This window comes from Neoarius graeffei, chromosome 22 (genome assembly GCF_027579695.1).
Source record: "Neoarius graeffei isolate fNeoGra1 chromosome 22, fNeoGra1.pri, whole genome shotgun sequence".
NCBI lineage: Eukaryota > Metazoa > Chordata > Actinopteri > Siluriformes > Ariidae > Neoarius > Neoarius graeffei.
This window is the reverse complement of record NC_083590.1, coordinates 3,070,818-3,094,419: the sequence shown is the minus strand read 5'-3', so window position 1 is coordinate 3,094,419 and position 23,602 is coordinate 3,070,818. Positions and strand designations below refer to the sequence as shown.

At 39.5% G+C, this 23,602-nt stretch overlaps 1 protein-coding gene across 1 annotated transcript; it reads right to left on the bottom strand.

The window, feature by feature from the left end:
- Positions 1 to 643: 643 nt before the first annotated feature.
- Positions 644 to 18,636, bottom strand: LOC132870535 (GTPase IMAP family member 8-like). The gene is made up of 6 exons (XM_060904209.1): positions 18,414 to 18,636; positions 8,808 to 8,858; positions 7,851 to 8,459; positions 5,047 to 5,796; positions 3,482 to 4,114; positions 644 to 3,190 (listed from the first exon to the last, which is right to left on the bottom strand). Coding segments are annotated over exons 2-6 (3,753 nt in total). The 5' UTR covers positions 8,809 to 8,858; positions 18,414 to 18,636; the 3' UTR covers positions 644 to 1,430.
- Between the last annotated feature and the right edge of the window lie 4,966 nt (positions 18,637 to 23,602).

Genomic DNA, 23,602 nt, shown 5'->3' with positions numbered 1-23,602 from the left:
CCCCATACCATCAGAGATGCAGGCTTCTGAACTGAGCGCTGATAACAACTTGGGTCGTCCTTCTCCTCTTTAGTCCGAATGACACGGCGTCCCTGATTTCCATAAAGAACTTCACATTTTGATTCGTCTGACCACAGAACAGTTTTCCACTTTGCCACAGTCCATTTTAAATGAGCCTTGGCCCAGAGAAGACGTCTGCGCTTCTGGATCATGTTTAGATACGGCTTCTTCTTTGAACTATAGAGTTTTAGCTGGCAACGGCGGATGGCACGGTGAATTGTGTTCACAGATAATGTTCTCTGGAAATATTCCTGAGCCCATTTTGTGATTTCCAATACAGAAGCATGCCTGTATGTGATGCAGTGCCGTCTAAGGGCCCGAAGATCACGGGCACCCAGTATGGTTTTCCGGCCTTGACCCTTACGCACAGAGATTCTTCCAGATTCTCTGAATCTTTTGATGATATTATGCACTGTAGATGATGATATGTTCAAACTCTTTGCAATTTTACACTGTCGAACTCCTTTCTGATATTGCTCCACTATTTGTCGGCGCAGAATTAGGGGGATTGGTGATCCTCTTCCCATCTTTACTTCTGAGAGCCGCTGCCACTCCAAGATGCTCTTTTTATACCCAGTCATGTTAATGACCTATTGCCAATTGACCTAATGAGTTGCAATTTGGTCCTCCAGCTGTTCCTTTTTTGTACCTTTAACTTTTCCAGCCTCTTATTGCCCTGTCCCAACTTTTTTGAGATGTGTTGCTGTCATGAAATTTCAAATGAGCCAATACTTGGCATGAAATTTCAAAATGTCTCACTTTCGACATTTGATATGTTGTCTATGTTCTATTGTGAATACAATATCAGTTTTTGAGATTTGTAAATTATTGCATTCCGTTTTTATTTACAATTTTTACTTTGTCCCAACTTTTTTGGAATCGGGGTTGTATATTACAGTATATTCAGGGACTTTTGTCCATGTTGTGCATCTCTGATTGATTAATGGTCCATTTGGAGGTAAAATAAAGGAATATGGAGTGTAACTGTGTCGTTGTGCTTCAGATTTAAACCCCAGTAGATCAGTAACCGCAGAAACAGAAATAAGATATTTATATTAAAAAATACAGAATCTAATTTTATGTTACAAAAACTCACAATGTAATTAAAATAGAGGCAAACCGGCCTGAAACAAAGCATAATGCTGTTGATATAAATCACATGTTAATCTACTGATAAACTGATATTAACTAAAAAATGTAGATTAAAAAACATCAAGTCTGAATGAATTTCAAACAAGCTTTCATTCAGTTTTCTTTTTTTTTTCTTATTGGAACAAGCATTAACAATTCAATCCACAACTCTGCCTGGTGTTGTTCTTTCTGACTCGACGTGTGCACAGCCCGCTTCAAACCCTTCATGCTTTGCCTCTTTAACTTTTTCCATCAAGTTGAGCTTTAATTTCTTCCTCTGCCTGTTTCCTGGCTGCTGCTTCTGTCTGTGCTTTCTGGGTCTCCAGTTCTTTCTTGTGTTGCTCTGTAATGAAGGCAAGATTTCTCTCCTCCTCTTCCTTGTGTTTTCTTTCTTCTTCTTCTTTCTCCTTTCTGAAATCTTCCTGTTGTTTCTGTAGTTTTTCCTCCATTTCCTTTTTGAGTTCTTCCTCCTTTTCCTTTCTTTCTCGCTCATCTTTTTCTCTTTGTGCCTTTAGCTGTTCCTCCATATTTCTGATCTTTTCATTCAATTCATTTTCTATTCTTTTCCTTTCTTGTTCTTCTTTCTCTTTTCTTTCCTTCTCTCTTAAATCTCTCTCCTCCTTTTCTTTCTGTCTTTCCCACTCATATTGCCTCTGCTTCCTAATCTGCTCTAAACTCCACTTATCCATAGCAGCAATTCTTTCCTCCCAGACCTTCTGCTGTTTGTTTCTCCTCTCCTCCTCCTTCATCCTCTGCTCCCACTCTCGTTGCTGAGATAACTGAAGATCCCGTAGTTCCTTCTTTTTACTTTCCTCTGCATCCTTTATCTTTTCTTCTAAATCCCTTCTTCTCCTGTCTTCTTCTGCTGCCTTCTGTTCATACTCCTGTTGTAGTTTCTTTAATTCTTCTTCTTTTTGAATTTTCATCTCTTCTTTTTCTTTTTGAAACTTTGTATTCTCCGCTGTCTGTTTCTCCTTCCACTCTTGTTCTTTCCTCTTCCTTTCCTCCTCCTCCTGATCTCTCTGTTTCTGATCTTCCCGTCTTTGTCTCTCCCACTGTTTCTTGCTCTCCTCTCTCTCTCTGTTTATTTGTTGCATCCATTCCTTCATCTTCATGTCATCGTCTTCTCTTCTCTTCTGAAAGTCCTCTCTTACCTGTTGTTCCCTTTTTTCCATATCTCTTTTTATTTGCTCTTCTCTCTGTTGAAATTCTTCCTCTTTTCTTCTCTCCTCTGCCTTTTGTCTTTCTTTTTGTTCCTGCATCTCTCTCCTCATGTCCTCCATTTCAGTTTCATGTTTGGTCTTCAGTTCTTCTTTCTCTCTCTCTATCTGCTCCTCTCTCTCTTTCAGTATTCTCTCCTTTTCTTCTTCTAGAGCTTCCTCGACCTCCTGGAACATCTCATTAGTGTAGCAGCCCCCGCCGTTTACCTTCACCATTGAGTCGATTTTATCCAGGAGCTCTGACACCTGAGTGTTGCTGGATTTATCACGGTTGCTGAACACCTGATATCGTTTACCACAGGCTGACAGAAGTTTGTTTAATTCTGGCCCAGCAGTTTTCATATACTGTTCAAATGGGTGTTCATTAAGCACATCACCCCAGGTGAAGAGTACGATGGTGTATGTGTTAGATTTTCTATCAAAAGTCTTTTCAATGATGTTCACTGCCTCTCTCTCCTCCTGGGTGTAGCGTTGTCCAATTTTCAGCACCAGCAGTAACACGTGAGGACCAGGTGCTGCCATCGATATGCATTTAACAATCTCTTTCTTGGTTTCTTCATTATTGATATTTGTGTCAAACAGTCCTGGAGTGTCGATCACAGTAATCCGTCTCCCACCGAGCTCTTCTGTCTCTTTCTGGCACGCAGTGGTAACTGACTGAAATGACATCATTTCTTTAAATACGTTTTTCCCCAGAATGGTGTTTCCTGATGCGCTCTTCCCAACTCCTGTCTTCCCCAACAGCACAATTCTGAGAGCGTCAGGGCTTTTTGATAAATCTGTACAAAAAAAAGGCCATTAATCTTTAAAAGAGACAAACATGAATAAAGCTGCTCGAGTTATTATAAAATAATGTCATGGGTTTTGTCCTTATTTTCTCATCTGAACTGTCAAAAAGTAAAATTACATCTGCAAATTTAATTCCTTTTGACATGCTAATGATGATGCTGTCCAACAAAATGTTTATTTATAAACAGTTTCTGATAAATGCAAGTAACAGCTGTCCTTTTCGTTCTGAGAAAAGCAAACAGACTGATAAGTACTCTATTTTAAATTGATAATCACTTTACCTTCTGTTTGAGTCCTCCTCTTGAGTTCAGTCACTTGTTGTTGCAGATTTTCAATTTCTCTTTTGTACCGCAGCTGTGTTTCAACCTGGGCATCATTGTACATGGCCATCGTGTACGGACGATTGTTGTTGTTTTTAAGAAGATCTTTAACACAGATAAATAGATCATCTGCTTTTGTTTTGCTGCTGTAGAATCTAGATCGTCCTCCATGTGTCTTTATCACAGACTGAAGAGTCTGATCTATCTGTTTCTTCTGCGACTGCTGGTTGATGAGGAATATGACATGGTCATTAATTCTGGAGCCGAAGACCCTCTGAATCATCTTTATTTCTGCTTTATCTTCATCAGTGAGACCTTCAGGAACCATGATAAAGAAAACATGGACTCCAGGATCACAGACAGAGACACAGTGTCGAGTCAGACACATCACTTCCTGTTCTGAGAGCAGAGTGTTGTAGAGAGCGGGCATCTCCACCAGCGTTATCAGGTGTCCACACACTTCTCCCTTCCTTACCACACACTCGGAGCTGGACTCTGACTGGACCAGTGAGGACTTTTTACCCAAAAATATTTTAGACACTGAGGCTGTTAATTCTTCCATTCCCAGCAGCACTAGGTTCAAATGTTTTAATTCTACAATTAAAACAAACAAACAAACAAACAAACAAACAAATTAATTGTGTTGACAATTACAATATTACAACAGCATCAGGAGCTGTTCGTTTAGCAACAGAATGATGGAACTGTCAGTGCACGCTCAAAGGTAAACCTGTAGATGGCAGTAATGCAACACTGTGGATGCCAGCTGCTGTAAAACCCAAAAGAAGAAGAAGAAGGTAAACCTGCGCATGCGCACACGGACTTCCTCTGTCTGCTTGACTGCGCCAAGCGAGCGATTTCATGCACATTATTTGCTTTAATCCCCTCAAATTAAATAACTTCCCAGCCACAGAATGGCCTGATATTTTGTGAGATATTACAGAAATAAACAGATATCACAATCACCAAATTTCAGAGGGAACTAAATTTCACCGATTTTATGAAATTGAAAGGCCGTCTAGCTTTAAAAGTGCTACACAAATAAACTTCACTTGACTTGAATGCTAGAAAGAGAGCAAGCAGAATTCTACAGTCTTAACCTGAGTGCAGAATGTGCTTTAGTTTATAATGAGCTTATAATTTCATTACTCATTTCCTGAGGTGAAAGATGTGTTTTAAAAAACACAGGTAAAAAGAGCTTTTGATCAGTGATTGGTCAGTGGGAACCATGTCGATCAGTGATTGACCAATCAGTGTACTGTTGATCAGTGATTGGTCATTGGGAATACTGGAAATGAGCAATCACTAATCACTAACATGTGGTCAAAAATTCACTAGATTTATCACTAGGCCTGATCACCAGGGTCCTCAATTCCTCCACACTGGAGTGTGAGCAGTCAGTAATTTGTAAGTTGACTGGATCATAAGCTAAAAGTTTCCTGTTACCATGTTACCTTTTATGAGTTTACTGGAAAATACTGGAATACTGAAAAAGGATAATTTGTAATTGTGTGGTGGGTACTTACCACTGTGTTCCTTCTTTATCACACTGAATCCACCTTGATTAATTTTATCACATGTGGGATGTGTGCGTGCTTGACCAAACAGTCCTCTTATTTTTGTTTTAAAATACTCTCCCAGTGTTACTGTTTCTTGATTTTCCAGTTGGCCTCTGAATTGCTCAGATGGTTTTTGGCCTACTGCAGAGTCAGCTTCTTCATATACCTCACAGATAAGGTTTCCTTTATTCACCTTGACCATCTCTTCCATCTTCTTCACAAGAGCATCCTGGCTGCATTCACTGAAATTTAAATGTCTGTAATTACATTTGGCAATGATCTCCTGTATGACAGTTTCCTGATCTTGATCTACACTGGTGCTGATTTCTATGTTCTTTGTCGTTAGCACCATGGTGTAATTATGAGCCTCCTCAGACAGATGTGAAAGAATGCGATCCACTCTTCTTTTGCCTGCTTCAGTGAAATCTTCTGGCTGTACAATTAGCATGATCACATGAGGTCCAGGATCCGACAGAGACACACACTCTTTAATACACTGTGTGAGCTGACGACTCGAGAGGGTTTGTTGAAAAAGATGAGGTGCATTGACGATGGTGATGGTTCTTCCCTTCACATGTCCTCTAACTCTCCCACACTGAAGTGATACTGAATGTTGAGACCCTTCAGTCCCAAACGCAGATCTGCCCAGGATGTAGTTTCCCACGCTGCCGGTGTCGGAGAGACTTTTTCCCAACAGAATAATCCTCAGATCAGACACTGCAAAAGAAAAAACACATTCAAAGCTACAGTGCATGTACTGGGTGTAATCCAATACCATTATCTTTATCTGTATCTGTTTACTGCTAAAAATATTCATATTTGGATTTACACTGAAAGTGGGCGTGGTCTGTACCAGAAGGTTTTTATGAGAAGCCCATTACTCTGCCCTGGAAACACTGAAAATCAGTGGGGTGGGGTGGGGGGGGGGGGGGGGGGGACAAAACAGGACTTCTGGAAGAGGAATCCATTTTAGTCACAAATTATAACAACTTTAAAAAATATATTTATTCAATTTATTATATAATTTAACTGTTTAATTTTTGAACCAGATGTCCTATGGAACTTTCTGGCAAGTTTTATATATTCTTTCAAATGTCACTGAATAAACCATTATTATTATTATTATTATTATTATTATTATTATTATTATTATTATTATTATTATTATTGTTGTAGCCCTTTGAGAAACAGGCCATATAGTTGATTGATTCATAAATAGGAATTAATAAATAGTATCAATAGAGCAAGTTCATTAAACCAATGAATAGGATTTTAAAGTGTTAAAAGTATTCAGAGTTTGTACTGCACTGTATGCAATAGGTTTTGAATTTCATGGGTCAAGGTCATGTGTCCTGATATTTACATGATGTGAAATGTATTTTGTTTCTTTAAATACTAAGTTGAAGAAGCTGGAATTATTGTGAGAATGTTTTATTTTCTATGTATTTGTAAAAGAAATTGAAATGTATGATTTTGCTTTTAGGGGTGGCACGGTGGTGTAGTGGTTAGCGCTGTCGCCTCACAGCAAGAAGGTCCGGGTTCGAGCCCCGTGGCCGGCGAGGGCCTTTCTGTGCGGAGTTTGCATGTTCTCCCCGTGTCCGCGTGGGTTTCCTCCGGGTGCTCCGGTTTCCCCCACAGTCCAAAGACATGCAGGTTAGGTTAACTGGTGACTCTAAATTGAGCGTAGGTGTGAATGTGAGTGTGAATGGTTGTCTGTGTCTATGTGTCAGCCCTGTGATGACCTGGCGACTTGTCCAGGGTGTACCCCGCCTTTCACCCGTAGTCAGCTGGGATAGGATCCAGCTCGCCTGCGACCCTGTAGAACAGGATAAAGCGGCTACAGATAATGAGATGAGATGAGGATCTCAATGCATTTTTAACCCAAAATATACTCCATCTGAATGTCCATATCTATATCCATTTAGGCTGCATTATCTGTTCACTCCAAATAAAGTCTTTGTTTACTTCCCTAGTATTTAGTGTCACCATAATGTATGAGAGTACAGAGATCTGAACAGAAGATACTCGAACTCCACTGTGATTGTGAGGTGTGCACTTATTTAACACAAATCATCTCTGCTTGGAAACACTGACATGTAATATAGCTGAAAATTATTATTATTATTATTATTATTATTATTATAAATGAATTAATTAATAATTTAGAAAAAGGTGGCTGAGACTCCTTTACACAAGACATTAGTATCAGTATCAGGAGTTACTCTCATATAGACTGAAACAGGTGACGGATCATCAGGTCTTTTTGCAGACCTGATCATTTTTTATTCCGAGAAGTACATTACTATAATAATACTATTATTATTAGGACTACAAAGTTCCCTCTGGACTTACATTTACTGACACTGTAATACACTACATGTTCTTTACTACATTCTCACAAAGCCTTGAGCTTAATTCCAATTTTCTTCCCCCCACTGCTGAGGGGAAACTCTGAAGTGGAAAGAAATTGTAGATTTATTCAACTTGAATGTTAATTTCTTCCACTGATGTCCTTCTTTGTGAAAGTTTTAAATCAGAGTTTTTACTGCCTATTCCAACCTTCTTCCACATTCTGCTGTACGTATTTAATTGTATCGCGATAAAATGCTTTCTTTAATTAATTTACAAGTTGACCCAATCAATAAAGAACATTTTTGAGGAAGCTGCAAGAGATAGCATGCACTGAAGTGTGGGAAACTAGCTTTAATTGTAGATTTTACTAGATCTTTAACATCTCATGGTCATGACTGAAAACCATAAATTACACGTACCTTTACTCTCCTCCAGTTGTTCCTTTACTGTTTTTTCACTTAAATGTTCTTGAGGTCTTCTCAGTGTTCCTGAGTGTTTCTTCTCTTGTAGCGCACTTCCCCCGGTCTCCTTCACCACTGCATCTATTTTCCACAAAAGCTGAAGGACCTGATGTTTATTGAATTTAGATACATTCTGAATTCTGTGGTGTCTAAATTCACATTCACTGATGAATCCATGGTCTTCACCGATAGTTATCACTATTGAGCGTTTCCAAGACAGTGGGCTGTAAGTTTCCAAAATGCTTCTGACTCTGTCGTGTTGCTCATGTGTGAATTTTTCTGACTGAAGCACTAACAGAAACACATGAGGTCCAGGATGAGCGAGAGAAATGCACTCCTTTACTCTCTGAGTCAGTTCCTCCTGAGAGAGATGTGGATTATAGAGATGAGGCGTGTTGATGATGATGATGGTTCTTCCCGCCACGTGACCACTGGCTCTCTCAGTGTGCAGCTTTACTGAAGAAAAATGAAGTTCAGTCTCAAATGCAGATCTGCCCAGGATGAAGTTTCCCACTCTGTTGGCCAGGAGAACGTTTTCCCCCAGCAGCACAATTCTCACTTCAGACACTGAAACATTATTAGGAAACAAAATATGAATGATCACGATATCAAGCAGGTGGTTTAATGCCATGTCTGATCTGTGTGTGTGTGTGTGTGTGTGTGTGTGTGTGTGTGAGAGAGAGAGAGAGAGACCCTTAAGACAACACAAGGTTAAACTAATTGATTAGGGATTAAGCTGATTTCAGGGACAACACTGAATTGGTATTTTGACAATCCAACAACTAAGGCACATTTCTGAACAACATTGTTCAAATATAGTTCTGTAAAACATAACATTTATTCATTCATAGAATTATAAATCATCAGACAAATGACAGTATTGTTTCTTGATATTGTGAAGTCAATGATACTCACTTGTGAGTGGAAATATCGGCAGGCTTCTACATCTCTTAGGGCTTAAAAACCCTGTGAGGGAGAAAAATTCTATCAAGTTGGGTTCAACACACACCATTACATCAATTTCCACCATATGGAATTTTCCATTATTTTGGATTTTATCAAAAATGATTAAGTTTCCACAGGTTACAAATTTTGTCCGATCTTTATGAAATTTGGCAGAGACTATCTTCAGACCAAGAATCGCAAACATCAATTGTTGGCTTTTTGATTCACCAAAGTGTTCTCCCATTACAGCCAATCAAAATCAGCAGTCAAGCCATCAAACAGGAAGTGAGCTCATATCCCAGCAATGCTTTGATGTATCAAAGCCAAACTGTGTACATGAACTTGGGACCCCATTTTGAAGGAGCAGAAAAATTGTGTCATTTGACTACCAGGAGACGCTGCAATAAATAAAAATGCATTTTGCTTAATTTGCCTTTAAAATAATCCTTGTGTCTGGTAATACTGTAGGGGATCCCAAGGGGTAGATACAGCAATTTGTCTCGTCAGCCTAACTGATGCAGAGCCATATTGGATTGTATCTAAAGGTTTAAAAAACATTCACAGGCCACAAATTTTGTTCAATTTTCACCAAATGTGGCACAGATCATCTTCAGACAAAGGTTCAGTTTTTATTTTCAAAACCATTCGTCCATTACAGCTGAACAAATTCAGCAGCAAAGCCACCAAACAGGACGTGAGCTCATATCTCAGCCAAGGTTTGGTCAATTGACCTTGCATTGCATACAGCCTTGACAACATATGTTTCCATGGCAACTATTGCCTGCTGATATGCTTGGTCCCCTCATCACTGCTTTCAGCTATATTCTATTCTAGATCTAAAAGTTCCGTTATTAAAGCATTTAACTGGCAAAAATCACTTGCAGTGGATATAAAAAGTATACACACCCCATTAAAATGATTGGTTTTTCTGATGTAAAAAAATGAGACCACGATAAATAATTTCAAAACTTTTCCCACCTTAAATGTGACCTATAACCTGGACAACTGAAAAACAAACAAATCTGTTGGGGGAAAACATAAAAAGTAAAAAACGTACAATAAGTTGGTTGCATAAGTGTGCACACCCTTAAACTAATACTTTGCTGAAGCACCTTTTGATTTAATTACAGCATTCAGTCTTTTTAGGTCGGAGTCTATCAGCCTGCCACATCTAGACTTGGCAATATTTGCCCACTCTTCCTTGCAAAAGCGCTCCAAATCTGTCAGATTGCGAGGGCATCTGTTGTGCACAGCCCTCTTCAGGTCACCCCACAGATTTTCAATTGGGTTTTGGTCTGGGCTCTGGCTAGGCCATTCCAAAACTTTAATTTTATTCTGGTGAAGCCATTCTTTTGTTGATTTTGATGTATGCTTGGGGTCATTGTCGTGCTGAAAGATGAAATTCCTCTTCATCTTCAGTTTTCTAGCAGACACCTGAAGGTTTTGGGTCAAAATTGACTGGTATTTAGAACTGTTCATAATTCCCTCCACCTTGACTAAAGCCCCTGTTCCAGCTGAAGAAAAACAACCCCAAAACATGATGCTGCCACCATCATGCTTCACCGTGGGTATGGTGTTCTTTTGGTGATGCGCAGTGCCAAACATACAGTGGTGCTTGAAAGTTTGTGAACCCTTTAGAATTTCTACATTTCTGCATAAATATGACCTAAAGCATCATCAGATTTTCACACAAGTCCTAAAAGTAGATAAAGAGAACCCAGTTAAACAAATGAGACAAAAAAAATTATAGTTGGTCATTTATTTATTGAGGAAAATGATCCAATATTACATATCTGTGAGTGGCAAAAGTATGTGAACCTCTAGGATTAGCAGTTAATTTGAAGGTGAAATTAGAGTCAGGTGTTTTCAATCAATGGGATGACAATCAGGAGTGGGTGGGCACCCTGTTTTATTTAAAGAACAGGGATCTATCAAAGTCTGATCTTCACAACACATGTTTGTGGAAGTGTATCATGGCACGAACAAAGGAGATTTCTGAGGACCTCAGAAAAAGCGTTGTTGATGCTCATCAGGCTGGAAAAGGTTACAAAACCATCTCTAAAGAGTTTGGACTCCACCAATCCACAGTCACACAGATTGTGTACAAATGGAGGAAATTCAAGACCATTGTTACCCTCCCCAGGAGTGGGCGACCAACAAAGATCACTCCAAGAGCAAGGCGTGTAATAGTCGGCGAGATCACAAAGGACCCCAGGTTAACTTCTAAGCAACTGAAGGCCTCTCTCACATTGGCTAATGTTAATGTTCATGAGTCCACCATCAGGAGAACACTGAACAACAATGGTGTGCATGGCAGGATTGCAAGGAGAAAGCCACTGCTCTCCAAAAAGAACATTGCTGCTCATCCACATTTTGCTAAAGATCATGTGGACAAGCCAGAAGGCTATTGGAAAAATGTTTTGTGGATGGATGAGACCAAAATAGAACTTTTTGGTTTAAATGAGAAGCGTTATGTTTGGAGAAAGGAAAACACTGCATTCCAGCATAAGACCCTTATCCCATCTGTGAAACATGGTGGTGGTAGTATCATGGTTTGGGCCTGTTTTGTTGCATCTGGGCCAGGACGGCTTGCCATCATTGATGGAACAATGAATTCTGACTTATACCAGTGAATTCTAAAGGAAAATGTCAGGATATCTGTCCATGAACTGAATCTCAAGAGAAGGTGGGTCATGCAGCAAGACAACGTCCCTAAGCACACAAGTCATTCTACCAAAGAATGGTTAAAGAAGAATAAAGTTAATGTTTTGGAATGGCCAAGTCAAAGTCCTGACCTTAATCCAATGGAAATGTTGTGGAAGGACCTGAAGCAAGCAGTTCATGTGAGGAAATCCACCAACATCCCAGAGTTGAAGCTGTTCTGTACGGAGGAACGGGCTAAAATTCCTCCAAGCTGGTGTGCAGGACTGATCAACAGTTACCGCAAACGTTTAGTTTCAGTTATTGCTGCACAAGGGGGTCACACCAGATACTGAAAGCAAAGGTTCACATACTTTTGCCACTCACAGATATGTAATATTGGATCACTTTCCACAATAAATAAATGACCAAGTATAATATTTTTGTCTCATTTGTTTAACTGGGTTCTCTTTATCTACTTTTAGGACTTGTGTGAAAATCTGATGATGTTTTAGGTCATATTTATGCTGAAATATAGAAAATTCTAAAGGGTTCACAAACTTTCAAGCACCATTGTACCTTTTGGAATTGTAGACAAAAAGTTCAACAGACCAGAACACATTTTCCCACATGCTTTTGGGAGAGTTGATGTATTTTTTTGCAAAATTTAGCTGGGCCTGGATGTTTTTCTTTGACCCTACCTCATAGTCCAGACATATGGAGAATACGGGAGATTGTTTGTCACATGTAGTTCACAACCAGTACTTGCCAGAAATTCCTGCAGCTCCTTCAGTGTTGCTGTAGGCCTCTCATCATCCTCACTGACCAGTTTTCGTCTTGTCTTTTCACCAATTTTGAAGGGACGTCCAGTTCTCGGTAATGTCACTGTTGTCCCATCTTTTCTCCACTTCTTGATGACAGTCCTCACTGTGCTCCATGGTACGGTATATCTAATGGCATGGAAATGTTTTTGTACCCGTCTCCTGACTGATACCTTTCAACAATGAGATCCCTCTGATGCTTTGTAAGCTCTCTGTGAACCCTGGCTTTTGCTGGAGGATGCAACTGAGTAAATGTCTGATCTTTATTTGGGGTTAATCAGAGTCATTTTAATCGATGGCAGGTGTGAACCCAAAAAGACTGAATGCTGTAATTAAATCAAAAGGTGCTTCAACAAAGTATTAGTTTAAGGGTGTGTACATTTATGCAACCAGCTCATTGTAAATTTTTTTTTTTTATGTTTTTCCCCCGAATAGATTTGTTTGATTTTCAATTGACTTGTACAGGTTATAGGTCACATTAAAGGTGGGAAAATTTTTTAAATTATTTATTGTGGTCTCATTTTTTTACATCAGAAAAACCGATCATTTTAACAGGGTGTGTATACTTTTTATATCCACTGTTTCATTAAAATGGTGATCAATATAATGAGATGAGGACCAGTCCAGCCAGCCAGTCAGGACTGATGTTAACGTTTCCTCCAACAAAAATAAATTCTGTTAAATATTTTGCTTTAAAAACTTTGACATCATTGATATTTGCTCACAGTAACTTCTTTTGATCCCTGTTGCTATACCCGTAAACATTCAGCAAAATTAAAAATATGACTTCTACATCGCTCAATGCTGCAAGCCAATGTCCTTTTACATCACTCTTATAGATGACAGCTTTATCTGGAGCCCTACTGAATTGTTTAAGCCATGACTGAACAGTACCCTCGAAAATGCTGGGTTGTTTTTTCAACCCAAACGCTGGGTAAAGGCTGATGGGTCATATTGTTGGGTTATTATCCTCCGCCATGAAGTGCACAGAAGGATATACAGTGGGGAAATAATTATTTTATCCCCTGCAGATTTTGTAAGTTTGCCTGGTTACAAAGAAATAAGGGTCTATAATTTTTATGGCACTTTTATTTTAACAAATAGAGAGAGAATATCAAGAAAAAATTCCAGAAAAAATACACATATTAAAGGTTATAAATTAATTTGCATTTGATCGAGTGAAATAAGTATTTGGTCCCTCAACAAAACATGACTTAGTACTTGGTGGAGAAACCCTTGCTGGCAAGCACAGAAATTTCTTGTAGTTGGTCACCAGGTTTGCACACATCTCAGGAGGGATTTTGGTCCACTTCTCTTTACAGATCCTCTCCAAATTTTGAAGGTTTTGAGGCTGTCGCTTGGCAACTCGAAGTTTCAGCTCCCTCCACAAATTTTCTATAGGATTAAAGGTCTGGAGACTGGCTAGGCCACTCCGCGACCTTAATGTGCTTCTTCTTGAGCCACTCCGTTGTTGCTTTGGCTGTATGTTTTGGGTCACTGTCATCCTGAAAGACCTATCCATGACCCATCTTCAGTGCTCTGACTGAGGGAAGGAGGTTCTCTTCCAAGATCTTACGGTACATGGCCCCGTCCATCAGCCCCTCCATGCAGTGAAGTCGTCCTGTACCCTTAGCAGAGAAACAGCCCCAAAGTATAATGTTTCCACCTTTGTGCGTGATGGTGGGGATGGTGTTCTTGGGATTGTATTCAGCATTTCTCTCCCTCCAAACATAATGAGTTGAGTTGATGCCAAAGAGTTCAATTTTGGATTCATCTGACCACATCACCTTCTCCCGAGCCTTCTCTGAATCATTTAGGTGCTCACTGGCAAACTTCAGATGGGGCTGTACATGTGCCTTCTTGAGTAGAGGGACCTTGCGGGCACTGCAGGATTTCAATCCATTACGGCATAGTATGTTACCAATAGAGATCTTGCAGTCACGTGACCGGAAAGTACACAGCCCCCATCTTGTCGGTCAAAAACACCGCTGAATACTGCTGCACTCGTGTACAGAATGGATCAATTTCAACCGACGGACTACACAGCTCATTTTTCTAATGAACAGATAACTAGATATATGTCTCAAATAAACGATCTACAGATTTGTGACCCTTATGGCTTACCGGATGGAGTTTTCACGACCGGATTTTGAACTGCCAGCGGAATACCCGGACGTGTATGATTACCTCATTAACTTTCCCTCGCTGTTCAGTGGTGAAGCACTGCGTGCCTATAAATCTCTGGACAGTTTTCTTTACAGAAATTCAGGATTTGTCAGCGACTCAGATGTGGCATCTTGTAAACAAGAAAATAATCCTCATTGTATGGGTAAGTCACTTAAGTATTGAGTATAGCACTGACCAGCCGATTATAGAATAGAATAAGGTAATTCCAAATCGTCCGTCTTGTTTACATGGATCTGGCGTTGGAGAGGTAGAGGCTTGGCAGTGGAGGTTTGAGTAGCTGTTTTCTGAGCTTAGTCAACAGGCCGGCTCTGCCTGTAGCCTCGCTTTTGCTTCGGCTCCCGGCGCCGCCTCCTTCGCTTTGCTTCCAATAACAATCCACGGAGACCCCGCTGGTCTCGCTCGCTATCTCGTCCGGAATGTTTTTTTTTTCTCGTCCGGAATGTTGTGCATGCGATGGAAATCGCTACAAACCATCATTTTCTGCTGGAAACCAATGTCCAGTAAGTCCATAAGGTTGTAGTGGATATTGAAGTCCGGTACAGACGAACAACACGCAAAAATGCACACAAAAAACATAAAAAATGTGCACAGGTAGGGAGAGCTTGTAGCCACAGCCGCTGTAGTAGAATTGTATATAGTAGGGTTTTCCAGAAGAAAAGGTAGAAGTAAAAGCAGAAGTAGAAGTAGAAGGCGGAATATGGCATTTGACCGACACGATGACGTCTGTCACAATCTGGATCAGCTGTGACGTCACATGCAAGTGCTCCATGGTTTTCTTGGTGACTATGGTCCCAGCTGCCTTGAGATCTTTAACAAGCTCCTCCCATGTAGTTCTGGGCTGATCCCTCACTCTTCTCATGATCATCCTTACCCCATGAGGTGAGAGCTTGCATGGAGCGCCAGGCCGAGGGCGATTGTTGGTCATTTTATATTTCTTCCATTTTCTAATAATTGCACCAAGAGTTGTCTCCTTCTCACCAAGGTTCTTGCTGATGGTCTTGTAGCCCATTCCAGCCTTGTGCAGGTCTACAATCTTGTTTCTGATGTCCTTTGAAAGTTCTTTGGTCTTGCCCATGGTGGTGGAGAGGTTGGAAGAGGTTCATTCTGTTGACAGGTGTCTTATAACCATAACAAGTAGAACTTAGGAGTACTTTCTTAAAGTGACAGACTAATCTGTGTGGCTCATGGGCACAGACAGTAACTGGTCTGTGGTAGCCAGAATTCTTGCTGGTTTGTCGGCGATCAAATGTTTATTGCGTTCAATCAAATACAAATGAATTTATAACCTTTATATGTGGACTTTTTTGATGATATTCTGTCTCATCTCATCTCATCTAATTATCTCTAGCTGCTTTATCCTGTTCTACAGGGTCGCAGGCGAGCTGGAGCCTATCCCAGCTGACTACGGGCGAAAGGCGGAGTACACCCTGGACAAGTCGCCAGGTCATCACAGGGCTGACACATAGACACAGACAACCATTCACACTCACATTCACACCTACGCTCAATTTAGAGTCACCAGTTAACCTAACCTGCATGTCTTTGGACTGTGGGGGAAACCGGAGCACCTGGAGGAAACCCACGCGGACACGGGGAGAACATGCAAACTCCGCACAGAAAGGCCCTCGCCGGCCACGGGGCTCGAACCCGGACCCTCTTGCTGTGAGGCAACAGCGCTAACCACTACACCACCGTGCCACCTATTCTGTCTCTACTTGTGAAAATAAAAGTACCATAAAAATTATAGACTGCTCATTTCTTTGTAACCAGGCAAACTTACAAAATTAGCAGGGGATCAAATAATTATTTTCCCCACTGTAGGAATGGAGTCCATCCGTCTGTTTCAATATGGATGAGTTTTCTCAGAAACTACATGAGCTACATCAATGAAACTTTATATGCTTATATTACTGGTCATGATTTAAGTTGTGTTTGAAAATCATTTACAATAAATTATTATTTTCAAAGTTATGGCCCTTGATTTTCATTACTGGACTTTGTACAATTGGACTCAATCTGGATAAGTTTTCTCAGAAACTACATAAAGCTACATCAATGCAACTCTGTGTGCTCATCCTACTGAAAAAAGCTGGGTAGCGTTTTATGAACGTGTCATAGCACTTATGAAATAAATTAATATTAAAGAAATGGGCTTATAATGTTTTAAGTATTAAGAGGTTACAAATTAAAAATATGACTTCTACAACCCCAATTCCAAAAAAGTTGGGACAAAGTACAAATTGTAAATAAAAACGAAATGCAATAATTTACAAATCTCAAAAACTGATATTGTATTCACAATAGAAAATAGACAACATATCAAATGTCGAAAGTGAGACATTTTGAAATTTCATGCCAAATATAACTTAGATTACATATTTTTCAGTTTTACTCAAATTAGGGTGGTGCAAAAATGAGTACACCCCACAACAAAAACTACTACATCTAGTACTTTGCATGGCCTCCATGATTTTTAATGACAGCACCAAGTCTTCTAGGCATGGAATGAACAAGTTGGCAACATTTTGCAACATCAATCTTTTTCCAGTCTTCAACAACGACCTCTTTTAGTGACTGGATGCTGGATGGAGAGCGATGCTCAACTTGTCTCTTCAGAATTCCCCAAAGAAAATAATTTCTTTACACCACAAAGGTGAAGGCTACAAGGAGATCAGCAAAGCTTTACTTATCAGTCAGAATACTGTAGCAAAAGTGGTACAAAAATTTAAGAAAGATGGAACTGCAACCATCTCACAGAGATGTCCAGGTCGTCCACGGAAGTTAACACCTCGACAGGAGCGTCTTCTGATGAGAAGGGCTGAAGAAAATTGGCATGCAAGTTCACTGCAGTTATCTAAAGAAGTAGAAAGCCAAACTGGGGTGACTATTTCCTGTGACACAATATGGCGTACACTGCAGAGGAATGGCATGCATGGATGCCGTCCACGAAAAGCCCAGGCACAAAAAAAAAGCCTGCCTAGAGTTTTCCAGGGCCCATGCTGACAAAGATGAAGACTACTGGGACTCTATACTCTGATATGATGAGACCAAGATAAATGTTTTTGGAACTGATGGCTTCAAAACTGTATGGCATCGCAAAGGTGAGGAATACAAAGAAAACTGCATGGTGCCTACAGTGAAACATGGTGGTGGCAGTGTCCTTATGTGGGGCTGCATGAGTGCTGCTGGTGTCGGGGAGCTGCATTTCACTGATGGCATCATGAATTCACAGATGTATTGCTCTATACTGAAAGAGAAGATGCTACCATCACTCCGTGCCCTTGGTCATTGTGCACTTTTCCAACATGACTAAACACACATCTAAGGCCACTGTTGGATTTCTGAAGAAGAACAGGGTGAAAGTGATTCAGTGGCCAAGTATGTCTCCTGATCTGAACCCAATCGAACACCTATGGGGAATTCTGAAGAGACAAGTTGAGCATCACTCTCCATCCAGCACCCAGTCACTAAAAGAGGTCATTGTTGAAGAATGGAAAAAGATTGATGTTGCAAACTGTCACCAACTTGTTCATTCCATGCCTAGAACACTTGGTGCTGTCATTAAAAATCATGGAGGCCATACAAAGTGCTAGATGTAGTAGTTTTTGTTGTGGGGTGTACTCATTTTTGCACCACCCTAATTTGAGTAAAACTGAAAAATGTGTAATCTAAGTTATATTATTAACCTTACTTTCCCGTTATAAGTTAAACAGATGTTATATTAAACTTTGTCTTGTCAACATTTTGGAAACTGTTTGTGTTCATTGAGATATTGTTTAAAATGTTACTTTTCAAAGGGGGTGCACTCATTTACGCTCAGCACTGTATATATATGAGAGGGAGTTAAAATTAACTGCAAAAAGAGACAATTCCATCCCTCAGTATCAGATCAGTTCCAGTCCAGCGCTCCTCTAATTTGACACATTACCTGCTTTAACTCTGGTTTCTAAATGCTCCTTGAACCTCGGCCTGTTTTTTCATTCTGCTCTCGCTTGTTAGACGCATGATCACAAAGCTCCTCTTGTCACTCTGTCCTCCTGATCAAAGGGCATCAGATCAGAGGGGTTTTTTTCCCAGTACGAGGTGACATCTGCATAATTATTTTTCTTGTTTTAAATCCCGGACACAGGCCTCAGGACTAAGATTCTCGGACGACTCTTCTGAGTTCAGTGAAAAACAGGAAGCGGTTCAGTAACTTTCTCAGAGGAGTCTGGAGAAAAATACTGACATGGCTGATCTTATAAAATAGTCCTATAAAACCCGTATATGGCTGAAGAGTGAAACGAGTTTTAACAAATGATGAAAACTTTTAACATTTTAAAGCGTGTGATATAGTACTCTGAATAAAAGATGTGTTGCTGCTTACCTTTACTCGACGCCATTTCGTAACAGCGCTGAAATGGAAAGTGAAAGCAACTTTAACTGTCCGGGGAAACGTCACACTCAGGGGCGTGGCCATCATTTTAGAAGTGAGGGGGACAAATTGTTCAGAGGTCTATTGAGTGATTTATCATCCTCTCGCATTCAATTGCACCTCAGCAGCTAAAGAACCACATAACCACAAACAGCACAGCACCAGGGAACCGACTTTAGTTCTTTAAAATGATATACTGTCAAAATCTATAAATCCTATAAAGTAAAAATTATAAATAGAATAAAGAATAGTAGTAGTGACATAGCTAGTTATATTCTCTTCTCACCTGTGACCCTGCATAATCCTCCCTGTTGGCCTCTGGTCCACTGTCTCCTCTCTCACCCTGCTCTTTCTGTTGTGGCAATAAAGATTAAAAAATATGTGGAAAGCAACATTTTGAAATAGAATTAGGAATACAGTAATAATAATCAGCAAATTCATGTACTTTAAACTTTAACTACCACAAAATGAATTAAATCTTTACAAAAATAACAGTCAAAGGAACACAAATACATTTATATTCTTATTTTCTACCCAGAAGTGAGTAATCTTAGAGTAGCCAAAATAGTAACGTTACTCAAGTAAGAGTATTGTTACTTTAGAATAATATTACTCAAGTAAAAGTCAAACGTATTTTGCAACAAAGCAACTCTTAAGAGTACAATTTATCCAAAAAGTTACTCAAGTAAATGTAACTAGTTACTACCGCCTCTAAGTTAGCTAGCTAGCTTAACTAACTAAACTGACATCTATTTGTCATCTTTTAGCTCAACATTATCGACGTTCAACAGCATTACTCAACTTACACGGTTTGTTTGGAAAAAACTGTGTAAAGTCTTTCGCCTCTTGGCTGGTTTGCTGAACATACAGAAGCGCTGCCCAGATCTGAATCACACCACATATACTCATACACTCTAAAAAATAAAGGTGCTTCAGTGGTTCTTCAAATCTCTGGATGGTTCCATGGAGAGTCAAAACTCTGTGATGAACTATTACATTATGCGAAAGGTTCTTCACATTGGAAATGGTTCTTCAGAGCCTGGCATTCTCTTACCATTTGCTGGTCAATGCACATAGGCTATTTTTACACAAATCTGTCTTCACTGCTCAAACAACAATAATTTTCTAGTTATTTGGATATATCTACGCCTACTTGCGGTGTCATGATGCACACTGAACACACCTACGCACAAATTAGGCATTGGGATACTGTGATCAGGTCACCAGCAATAGTTGTTTAGTATTTCTAAAACAGTTTGTGCATAATTTTTCCTGCACAAATAATGCCTAAAAGGCAAATTATTTCAAAGACATTGAGTGTCAGAGCAGCCTCTCTGAGCCGAACATTCCAGAATCTGCTCTGAACATTCTTGCACGCAACCGCCGTCTCGCGGAATGTTCTCTCCACTCTGCCTTTTCGCCTGAATTTCTGCTGGAGGAGGAGGCCGCGTTTTGTGGAAGCTGCCAGAAGATTTTATTAACATATTAACCTTTCGGTAAGTGTTTGTAAGAGTGCTTGTTCTACACCAGTTTAATCTCCTTATCAACCAAAAACATTAGCCATTTGTGGGGGTGACGAAACGAAGTTTATATCCCAATTTTACAAAATGAAAAGTTGAATATTCTTAGCTATCGCTAGCTATAGCAAACAGGTCGGGCGCCATTTTGTGAGTAGCTGAATAGCTGCATTTCAAAACCAAGCAACGTTTTTCTAAGTTATGTTGCTGCTTACATGTTTTTGGTATTCATAAGTAAATTGAATGATTTTTCTAATTCATGTTTATATTTTCAACAGGTATGGCACATTTATGGTCAGTGTCACAAGTTTGTGAATGGCTTGAAGAAGCTGGACTAGGGCATGCAAAGGACAGTTTCATTGGTAGGCCCATATGAATGGACAACATTTTTCAGTGCACGTTTTGTCCAATCAAAAAACCCACTCACAACAAACTTTTAAAGCACCTGAAGCTTTTTCATGAAAACCTAGAGGCATTTTCAGTTACTTGTGGACTTGATGGCTGCCCACGTACATTTTCAAGAGTGAAATCATTACAGAACCACATCCGCAAAAAACACAGAAACTGTCAAGGATATTTGGAAGCAACAGAGACTCCTCCCAGTGGAGAAATTGAACAGGCTTCTCAAGTATCTACATCAGAACTTTTAAATGCACTAATTGAAACACTCACAAGACGGTTGGCGATATTTGCTTTGTATCTTCAGGAAAAATATGTTATTCAAAAATGTGTACCAACAGATGTTATTTATGGGTTTGAAACACTGCTAATCTTTTTCCAAGTTTCTTTCACAGAAATATTTGAAAAATTCTTAGAAGAACGTGGAGTTGATGTTAGTACTTTGCCCCTGTCTATGTTTAGTGAGGATACTCTATTTGAACAATGTTTTAACGCAGTGAATACTCCCTACAAACTAGAAAAATACTGCATTGAACATCTAAATTTGATTGAATCTGTTGAATGTACTCTTAATATTGAAGAAAATGGTAAAAAGCATACTTATCAATATGCTCCCTTGTTAGAGACACTGAAAGTAATACTAGGAGAAAAGTCCACTCTAGAGCACATAATCAGTCGGACCGTAGTTGATGATGGATGTTTGGAAGATTTCTGTGATGGGACTATATGTAAGGATTCTCATTGGGATAGTGATTTCTTTTTGAGACTTCACTTTTATAACAATGAATTTGAGATTGTTAACCCTCTAGGACAGGGGTCACCAAACTTTTTTCTCTGGGGGCCACATTGTCGTTCCTGACTGTGATGGGGGGCCGGGGTCGGGTCAGCTATATCACATAGAATTGTATAACCCAGACAAATATGACCACCAGCAGGCCTCATTGTGTAGTAGAGATTACTAGCCTGGCACGGCCATCCCCACTACTGTATCCATACTACTATATCAACACTTGATTCCTGGCACATATTTGTTTATCTTTACCAGTGGTTTGCAAAAGTAGTAATCAAGTCTTCACACTTTGTTTTAATTTGAAATACCACAGATATTGCATTTATTTATTTTCTAATAAAAATAATATCAAAGCTGTCAAGGTAAGAAACATCTGCCTAGTTGAGGTGATTGACACTGACAAAGGTGAGTGGAAAATTATAAATTGTAGGTAAGCCTGTTGATATTATTAATAATATTAATAATAATTGTATGCAGCACTTAATAAAGGTCAAATAAATAGGCCTATAAAATAAATACATTTAAAAAAAACAGTGAAATTATAATAATATGAGCAATAGATCAATAAATCACAGCAGTTGTGCTGTGTCCTGCACGTCATTGCTCTCATCCATGGCCAAAGCAAAAAACTCGAATTCTGACGCTCTCTCATTCAGCTGGTCATACACGTTGTCCCCCAAATCTTCGGTTCGCCTGGTCATAGTAGGTGCGGAGAGACTCACCACGTTGAGCGCATCCTTCTTGTCGGGACACACCTCCTCGGCCACAGCAAGCATGCATACTTTAACAAAGTCCCCATCAGTAAACGGCTTTCCATGGGTAGCTAGTAGGTGAGCTACCTTATAGCTAGCTCGGACAGCAGCCTGGTTGATCTGGGTTTGGTGAAGGAATACATTCTGTTGTGCAGCCAGTCCGCATTTCATCCTCCGAATCCTGTCTTCTCTTGTTTGCCCTCGCAAACTAGCATACTCTTTGTGGCATAGTTCGAATTACGTGGGAGCCAATGGGAGCTGAGCTCCCATTCCCTCAGGCTCCCATGAAAGAAGCAAACTTAATTTTCTGTGGAAGTCTCTCAAATACGTCATATATCACCATAATAAGCTTGAATAGCCTATATCACCATATAAATATAAATAAAACTCATTTCATTTCCGATCACCATGCAGCCATAACTTTGTATTGAACGTGTTATTAAACCGCAACATGTACGGCTGTACTTCACCACCACACCACTATCCCAGCGGGCACAAGACCTCTAAACAACATCTAATAAACGTCTAACTTAAACCTCTAAAAGTTGTCTAGTAAACGTCTACCATGGAATTCTAGTATACGTTTAGGACTAGACGTCTAATATACGTCTAAGTTTAGTCCTCTATTAAACCTCTAAGTTTGGTCGTCTAATATACATCTACGATTTACTTGTTTTAGACATCTAAATATGAACGTTGCTTAGTCGTCTAATTCAGGCTTAAAATATCTCATTAAATAGCAAATGAAACAGAACGACAGGTTAAAGTAACAGTATTTTATTTATACTCCTAATCAAAGAATCAAAAGCCAACCTTACATAAAACATACATACAAGCTATCATTACATAGCAATATATCAAATATTTCAGTGCTTCAAACATACATACAAGCTATCATTACATAGCAATATATCAAATATTTCAGTGAAGCACCAATTCAAAGTACATTAAAATGTAAAAAATAATGCTAACTAAACCAAATATAACAAAACCTAAAGTAATATTCTTACATCCACTGAAAGCTTTTAGAGGCCAAATGGTCAAATTTCAAATTTAGAATGTTCGACCAGTTAAAGCAGGTTTCAACCAAATATACTATAGAACAACAATTTTAACAGAACTCTTACAACTATTAAAACAAAATGCACATCTCAATAACAACTAATAACAAAAGCCTATACTAGAACCTACAACAAAAGAAGGTATCCTTAACGCTAATGCATCTATTTGTGCTTTTCGTTTTCT